Source organism: Echinops telfairi, unplaced genomic scaffold (assembly GCF_000313985.2).
Source record: "Echinops telfairi isolate 266 unplaced genomic scaffold, ASM31398v2 ScPeMD7_7468;HRSCAF=8506_0, whole genome shotgun sequence".
Classification (NCBI taxonomy): Eukaryota; Metazoa; Chordata; class Mammalia; order Afrosoricida; family Tenrecidae; genus Echinops; species Echinops telfairi.
Genome location: NW_022111369.1, coordinates 39,872,300 through 39,881,663, shown reverse-complemented (window position 1 = coordinate 39,881,663; position 9,364 = coordinate 39,872,300). Strand labels below are relative to the sequence as shown.

Here is a 9,364-nt window from a genome sequence, read left to right as displayed (position 1 = left end):
TCTAATTGTTCTTAGTAAGGGTGTGCATTGAGTATCATAAACAGTCATGTACCAGAAAGAAAAGGTCCAACTAAATGAACTGCAGAAAGGGAGGGGTGTACCACATCGTTTCCAGGTCACCCGCACACACATCGGTAGCTACCAGGAGCAGTACCATCTGTGAACCTGAAGGACATTTTGTAACTGAATACAATTCCCTAACTAGGTCGGCTGTGTATTCAATTAAGAGTAAAGCTTTCTTTGGGTTTAAAGAAAATGGAAGCAGAAGCACAGGTACAAAATTTTATTTATGAATACATGGGCATGTGACTTTGGACCCAGCCAGCCAGTGACATAAATAAACTCGAGCAAAAGATTCAAGCTAGAGGATACATATGTATATATAGATATACTGTGTGTGTGTGTGTGTGTGTGTGTGTGTAAGGAGCAGTACTACAAATCTGGATATGAACCAACACAATCACTCAGGTCTCTTGAAGCGTCCTTTAAGAGCACAATGGAGGTGATTCTACCCGGATGCTCCGGCTCGCTCTTTCCGTCTTGTGCACACACATGCCCGCCAAACATAAAATGTTCACGTTCTCCCTTCCGATGTGATGGTTGCTGAACTTATTTTTAGTGTCATTTGATAAGCCTTTGTGCTCGCAGAGAGACATCCCACTGACCAGCCACTGGTCATTGTCTGTACCAGTTCCCATCAAAGCAGGCGCTCGTTGTCAGGTTTCGAGTCGAATATCCATTTCGCGTCTGAAGTACAGGATCGAAAGTGACTAGATCATTTGAGCTTTTCCTTCAGCTGCTGCCTTCCTCCCCCCCACCCCCAGCATTTCCACCCATGCTAACATCATTTGGCATAGCCGACGTGACACGGCGGTGTTTTGCTAAAAAAAAAAAAAGAAAAATTATGATACATACATCGCCAATGTTTGTGATGGCCAATCCTCCTGAAAGTTTAATTTAGAAATTGATGAAAAGAAGTCTTTTTCCTCTATGAATCATAGCCAAGGTGGAGTGCCCCTCAAAATCCAAATAATGTGCATACAGTAATAGGTCATTCAATGTCAAAAGGCATAAAAAAGATGAGCAAAATCTTCACAGGCTGCTGCTTGCTGTTGCCTTTAATTATATTAATTAAACTTTGAAATTTTCATGCAAAGAGAGTTGCTGGCTTGTGACGCTGAAGAGCCCTTGGAGACTTGGAGAATAAAAAACCCTGAGCGGAAGCTTTGTGGTTACGGCTTCCTTTAAATTAAAAACAAAACACACTCCTAAGTATGTTTACAGATATTAATGTTTTATGCACTACTAAAACCTCAACATACAACATAATTGGAAAACCAACCAGTCACAGGGACAGAGTTGCAAATCATGAGTCCCTTAAACTCCACTCAAGATCGCTGGGTAGGGACTGTCTTTCTGAAGAATAACGCTCTATTAATTTTCTTCTTGTCCCAAGTGCATAATGAAAGAAAGGTTTCTTCAAAAACTAAAGGGCAAAATCTTGCTTGCTACTGATACCTTGAGGCATCCTGTCTACATTTTGTCATGCGTGTGCACTTTTCAGTGTTAAAATGACAAGATTTTCCAGTCAGAAGCTTCCCGTAAGGCACACTGTGATAGGAGACTTGGGAGGATTTTGTGACCTGACTTAGTTATAAGGCAAGGGACTCCTTTATTTGCTTAGCCTGGTGGGAAATTTTATCCTCTGCCCGGAGCTAATGATCTTGTCGTGTAAAACCAAGCGCCATGTTTCCATGCAAGAAAACTCCTCTCTCCATTAAAGACCCATCCTGGCTACTTTTCTTGAGATCCCTGTTTGGATACCATCTTCCCGCGGGTGCATGTCCTGATTGTTGTTCTGCTCCTTCCTCTTCTGCACACTGAAATCAACGTTCTTATAGAAGCCATCGCAAGCAGACCAAGGTCCCTCATTATTTTCAAGGTCATTAATCATGCGTGAGCATTGGGTTTTATGGACTCCTATGTAGAACACGTGTTTGGAAATGTTTGCTGCAAGCAAAGCGGAAGGCGGAGAAAAGAGTTTATGCATAAGAGGGATTAAGTTGCTCTTCCAAAATCTTCTGAGATGTCTTCCTTTTTCTGATTTCATTTGGTGGGAAATTAGCAGTGTGAAGATGTAACACCTTCTTAGTACCTTTTTGGTTTTCCTGCTTTGCTTTTACTGAGATGGAACTCGAGAAAAGTTTATGCACCGACCCTGAAAAAAGAAAGAAATTCATATTGAGATACTGAAACAATGACAAGCATGTACAATTAAAACACGTCATTTTAATATCATACTATTCACGTGTCATGTATGTTCCTTGGCTCTTGACAAAGTTCTTTCTGTTATCTGCACGCTAGATGGTTCTAAGGAAAGTCAGATATCTTAACTTTATTTTTACTTTCCATTATTCCCATTTTCTATTATCAGTATTTTTATACATTCAGTCATTATTCGTCTTCATGGATTAAAAACATTACATACAACTGTATGGCTATGATGATATCAGTGGATCATGTGATAATGAAAAGATTTTTTTGTACGGTGGAAAGGGAAGCGATGTATTCCCATTCTGTAAAAATGCTTTTACAAGACACTCGTTAGTGATCCTGTCCATCGTGATTGGCTATTGCTAATAACTGCACATTTCTAAAGTGTCTTTGCCTTTCCAGTGCCTTAGCAGTTGAACGAAAAGCTTGTGGATGTATTTTTTATACGTAATTATAAGTAACCCAAGATTAGGTGAAAACGAAGCTTCCATTTGTGACAAAACTTCCTCTTCTTTTTATAACAAAGCTGATGTACTCTATAAATAGCATACAGATTTCTATCATAGGGTCAAGGTTATTGTTCTATTGAGATTGTTCTTTGACTCATAATATGTGCCTTGAACCATCGTGTACATTAGAAATTTTCTTTTTTCCTCTCTCTGTGAACACTATTTTAAATATCTGATGTATTGTTACTGATGTTTCAAAGTAAATGGAAAAATTACAAAAAATATTCTTGGGGGTAAATATGGGAATTTTGTTGGAGAAAAATATGCTGGAAATATAAAAAAAGAGGATTTGTATGTATCACCTCTCAAAAATGTCTAGTCAGTCAAGATGGAAATTTCAGAAAGTAATGTAAAAACTGAAAAGCATACAAAATTAACACTTATAAATTCTATGGGCTTTTGACTGAAAACACTTATGAAATAGTCTATTCTAAATAATTTTGGAAGCAACATTGCTACAATTGCCAAGTCTGTCACTAACTTTGAGCTTAATGTCTGTAAGTATTATTAGTTCAAAGGAAAACGGGAGAATAGTAGAAATAAAACCACCTTTGAGTGAGATCAAATTTCCCTGATAATGCAATATTCAGGGATCAATTACTCGGACTGCACTTTCGTATTATCTTGAATCTTTAAGGATTTTTTGAATGAGTATTTGTGATGTGATACCATTCTCCAGATTAGCTAAGAGTGAAATATGCCTGTCCCCGCAAAAAAAAAAAAAAAAAGCCAAGAAAACTTTTCAAATGCTATTTTAAGGATCTATCCATCTTTTGATGAGAGAAACAAGGAGAAAATGACATAATAAATATTTGAACAAAGTAATAATGGTGTCTCTGGGGCTGATGCCACCAGTGTAGTAAGTCATAGTGTCACTCCCCTTCCATAGACATTCTTTTGTACCAGATCATACAGAATCCTCAGTAATTTTTATTGTAAATTTTATTCATAGAATAATATGTGATAAATATAGCACCCCCATGACCCGATTTCCACTTGAACAACAGAGAGGTTTATAAGGGGAACAATCACACTAGAGAAGTATGCAGACCTTAGCATAATCAATCCTTTGAGATCAAAAGGGCAGTGTTGACCCAAGGACAGAGTTTGGAAGAGTTGAGAAAAAAGGAGAAATGGAAAGAGGCAAAACGGAAAGGAAGTGGGATAAGTGATGTTACATCAAAGGGATTGCAATTAATGAGATAAAACCATATGTGTATGAAGTATTGAATGTAAAATTGATTATCTGCTCTGATAACCTTCACTGGATTCAAATTAAAAAGTTAAAAAAAATACATAGTAGTGGATTGCTTATGATATTTCCTAGATTATGTGACTATGACAATCAAAAATTTTTGTATCAATCTTTCTACATAATTAGTAACTGAGCAGAAAACTTGTCACCTGATATCAGCTGCATCCCACCGTATATCAACCCGTACTGGTGGCAGTGCAAAGTGAGAAAGGAAAAGGTAAGTTTCTCGCAGCCACAGTAGTGTAACTGTACGTGCAATGAGAAATTGATTTGAACCATGCATATTAAAAAGCTGATTACCATTTAAAATATCTTCTGAAGATTTCCCAGACTCAAAGATTTTTAAGAGGAATGATGTATGACAGCAAAGATATAAACTAATGAAATTTTCTCTTACATATTTAGGAGTCAGAGAGTGGCAGTTTTCCCTCTTCCATATATTTCTTAAGAGAATTATATAGACAGCTCTACTTTTACTTTTGTTTCAACACTCATTAACTGTGTCTAAATAGAGGCAACATCTTTCTGATTATCTGATTATTCTTCCTAAAAAGTGACCCTGAACCATTTACTTTAAAAGGCTGGTGTTTAACAAATGAAATTCTAAGTCTTCCAAATAATATCTACACCTAATTGAAGCATCCTAACTCAGTACCCATTTCATTTTATTGTAGTGTATTTAAAGATAAAGAAACTTAAATGGAGAAAACCCTATTGATTCTGACTCGTATCTCTTTACCACAACTTTTCTAAAGGTTGGGATTCAAAATTAATCAATCATCAGCGGCCAAATGACTATTATTGAATTACCCTAAAAGTCCTGTTAAAGGTAACAAACTAGTTGCTGTCAAATGAACTCTAATTCATAGCAATCCCACGCTTTCGGAGTAGAACTGCTCCAAAGGATTTTCAATGGTTATCTTCAAAAATAGGTGGGTAGGTCTTTCTTCTGAGGTACCCGAGAAGGATTTACACTATCAATCTTTCTTTTAGTAGCCAACTGCTGAATATTCTGGGGCCTTCTGGAGACCCCAAAAGCATTATTAACCCATCTATTTTACAGTCTACACCTATTGACAAAACAACCCTCTCAATGATCGACTCTCAGTGCTTTGCAGTTTTAATGTCTAATAATGGCTGGGTGCACTTCTATTTTAAAGAATTTTAAAAGTTGACCACTAAGACAGATATTTTCAAATATCACATCCTCTGTGACTCACTCCACCTCCCCACCTCTTTTCCAGTCATGGGGCTCCTTTCCTCAATAACATCATAAAGTCCCCCTACAGCCAAACCACACTGTATCATAATTAATTGTCCAAATAACAAAAAGGCATGATAAAAGTAGCTAAATGTGAGGGCTCTGAAGCCTGTATATTTATTCCACCTCTTCAATTTACTGTAACCATGAACAACTCCTTAATTACTCGATATCTTGGGTTCTTCTTCAGTAAAATACGGATTAAAAGTTGGACTTATTCGTAAGGCTGATGTAAAGATTAACCAATTGATATCCTTACAACATAAACATGCTTTTAAAAGTACCTGGCATGTGGTAAACTCGCCAAAACAAAAGATATTCATCTTTCCTATCCAATTCCTTGCACACTAATATGGAGCAGGCTCTTAATAAATATTGACTCATGAACAAATGAACTGGTGGGTAATGGATGTATGAATCAATAAACAAAGATCTCCATGAATAAAAAATTTAAAAAATACCTCCATAAATGAAAATTAATGAACAAATATTTCCATCTGGGTAGGAGCCATATTTAACAATAATAAGAGAACAGCATAAGTATGAATTTGAGACAGAAAAATAGAGATTACAAAGGATAGACTAGAAATATAATAGCAGAAAAGAAAGAAGAAAAGAAAGGACAAATAGGAAGAAAGCAACCTTAAAGAAGAAAGGATAGGAGGGAAAAAAAGAAATGATCAGCTAGAAGGAAATGCTTATTCAGTATTCTGCCAAGCTTAATATCTCCAGAGGATTATTCAAGTGGGCGGTTATCTTTCAATTACTCTAAAACCAAATTCACTGCCATTGAGTTGATTCCAACTCAAAGAATATTCTGAAATTGGGGTAACATGTCCTGGCTATATGGGGTCTAAGATAGTGACATAGTGGCTGTGATCCCCAAATACTACTCAATACTATCTTACAAAACACATTAGTGATCATGGTAATTATATTCAAGGTCAAAAATAGTTAGGCTACACCCTAAGTCAAAACACTGCACAGCAATTTTTATTTGCAGGAAATGGGATGTGACAAGCCTTACAGGTCTGTCATATCTTCGTACTTAGAATGTCTACATAATAAAGGTATGTTATTAAGGTAAGAAGCAAAGCAATGTAAAATAACGTGCACATCCAATCACAGAATAAAACAGAAAGGAAAGCAGTATTACTTCAAGTACTTCTTTCTAGAAACATTGTTTATGTTTTCTTTTGATAAATAATGCAAGCAATGAGAACTGTAAACTGCTCATTAAATTGGTTAAAATTATTAAATGTAACACATATATAGTATATAAGTAAAGACATACATATTCATAATTGCTAATATTTTATTGTCTATATATTAGTTAATGGAGCCCTAGTGGAGTGGCAGAGTGGGTAATGGTTGGACTGCTACTTTCAAGGCAGCAGTTCTAGGTCTTCTGCTACCATAAAAATTTACACGTGGAGTTGACCTCTCCCCGATGGCAGTGATTTGATATGGAGTAGATCAAATTAATATTAAAAGAGAAAAAATTAGATACTCACTAAAATAAGCCACTATAAAATAAGTATGGTAAGAAAGGTGAAAATTAGAATTACATTAGCAAGAGTTAAGATGAATGTGTAATCATACGCCTATCAAGTTGTGCTTGAAATATTAGTTCCCAAAATGAACATGTTACAAAAAATTTTAAACATATTAATTAAAGTAATATTATGCTATATACTGTAATTACTAATATAAAGAAATAATATTTTCCCTATCGGGGGAAACTTATTTCAATATTTTTATTAAACAATTTTCTTGACTTAAAATTATGATCTAATCATGTATCTCAATCATGTACAAAACAAATATTTGTTATTATGATGCTTTAGGCAAAACACATAGAATGTATTCAATTAAACAATCAAGAAAATTAATATGAATTTAGATGTATAATGCCTTATAAATCATTGGGATATAAACTTTATAACAATTATAAAATAGAGCTGATATAAAGTTGAGTTGAATTAAATCCTGAGATTTAATAAGTTTAGAAATTAACTATGAGTACTTTTCACTCATGTCCTGGTTTAGGATACAGCATTGCTCAGATGCACTGAAATCAGTGGTAAATGAAATCATTTTGCATTACGTACCATATATACTCAAGTATAAGCCAACCTGAATACCAGCTGAGGCACCTAGTATTACCACAAGAACTGCATAAAAAATATGCTGAAAAAACTCGGCTTAGACATGAGTATATACGGCGGAGTACTATCTCTTAAATATTTAAGGAAGTGAAGGCTACACAGTACAAATATATCAGGAAAAGTCAATATGTATTATTACAAATCATAGAAACCTTTATTAAATGAAAATATCAACAGGTGAAGCTATTGTCTCTGAACACATCCTCGCTCTTCTCGGTCTGTGCACGTGTAAAGGCACTGTTGCCATCTATCTAACCGTTCCACAAAGAATCCCACACTCTTCCGTTTACAGCACATCAACACGAGGGCTTTGGCAACCTTGAGGAATGCCAATCATGTTCCTTTAAAATGTTCTGTGCATTTGGGAAACAAGAAGAAATATTAAAAGGACAAGATAAGGGCTGAAGGATGGATAGATAAGGTTTCCAAATGAAATTCTTTTAGGACAGCCTTTTAGGACAACCCTTGAAGAATGAGCAGGTACATACCATGATTTTTATTATACTATATATGCCAAAATTACAAAAGACAAATAGAAAATATACCAACAATTATGGGTAATGGATTGCATATAATTTTGTGCATTTTATTTTATACCTTCTATAGTTTAAAAATACTCAGTAATTAAAAAGAAAAACATTAAATTGCGAACAGAAATTCAATAAGAAAACATACATTTCTTTATAAAAATTTGTATTTGTTTGTTTGTTTGTTTAAGTCAGCCTAAAAAGGAACCTGCTGACTACTTATTGTAAGAAATTACCATCAGCTACTAAATGCCCAAGTTTTCAGCACTTATGTTCCCATAAGTTGACATGTTTACTCATCTCTAGGTGTATTTTATTTTAATATCCTTGTGTATCGAGCTGAATGGACAGGTGTAGCAGAAGTCAATGATTAATTCATCTTTATAATCCACATTCAGTAATGCCATTTCTAGGGCACAAGATTCTGCACAACCCAATTAAATGTGTGTTTAACTATTTGGCTAGATCATAAACTACTACTTTTTTTTAAGTGTGATATTGTGGAAGTAGTTTGAGCCCACGAATATACACATATCATATATTACAGGTGCTCCTTGTATAGTTCTCTATTCATGAAACAACAAAAGAATGTTTTCTCTCCACATCACTTGGCAATGTCATCATGGTGAAGGTAGCTATAAATGAGATAATGGTTTTCGTGCTGCATGAGGGGCTTCAAAAAGATTATAGAAAAATGGAAGTACAACCCATGCTCCAAGACGTGAATGCAACATACCAACATGAAGCAGGGAACCATTAGAGAGGTTTGAGAGGCCAGCCCCAATCCCAACTACATGGACAACCCCCACTCTGAACAGAAGAATTCACTTCAGAGGACAGCACTGAAGCTACAGCTCAGGGAGAGGGACATGTCTCAGGGAGAGCACACAGGAGCAAATGAAGGGAGAGGAGGAGAGAGTGAAAGACATCCTGGTTCACCAAGCCTTGAGGACAATATTCCCACTCAGAGCAGCCAATCCACAGAGACGACCATTAGGGCCAGACCCACTAAGAGACACGACATCCCTCACTGATTCATAGTGCTACAGGGGACAACACTGGAGACACAGTGTGGGCATTGCACCCAATGTGACCCCACCACACCAAGGCAAAACACTAAGGGTGTGTAACAGAACAGCAAAGGGAGCAGAACAAGGAAATCCTAAGGGAATATCAAAAATAGACTATGGGGCCAGGGTGTAGCACCCATCAGTCTTGACCTGGAAACACTCCTAACGGTCAACAAACAGACCTTGAACTATTTACAGGCTTTCTCTTTTTTGTCATTGGGTTTTTTTGTTGTTGTTTTGTTTTATTTTGTTGCTTTGTTTTGCTCTGTCTTGTTTTTTGTGCATATTATTATCTCTGCA

At 36.0% G+C, this 9,364-nt stretch overlaps 1 protein-coding gene across 1 annotated transcript in view; it reads right to left on the bottom strand.

Annotated features, from left to right (window-relative positions):
- Positions 1-268: 268 nt before the first annotated feature.
- ANTXR2 (ANTXR cell adhesion molecule 2) overlaps positions 269-9,364 on the bottom strand; it is a 200,879-nt gene continuing 191,783 nt past the window's right edge. Inside the window, exon 15 of the mRNA XM_045284347.1 lies at positions 269-2,218. Within this exon, the coding sequence (XP_045140282.1) occupies positions 2,180-2,218 (39 nt within the window). The 3' untranslated portion in view covers positions 269-2,179. The remainder of the gene's footprint in view (positions 2,219-9,364) is intronic.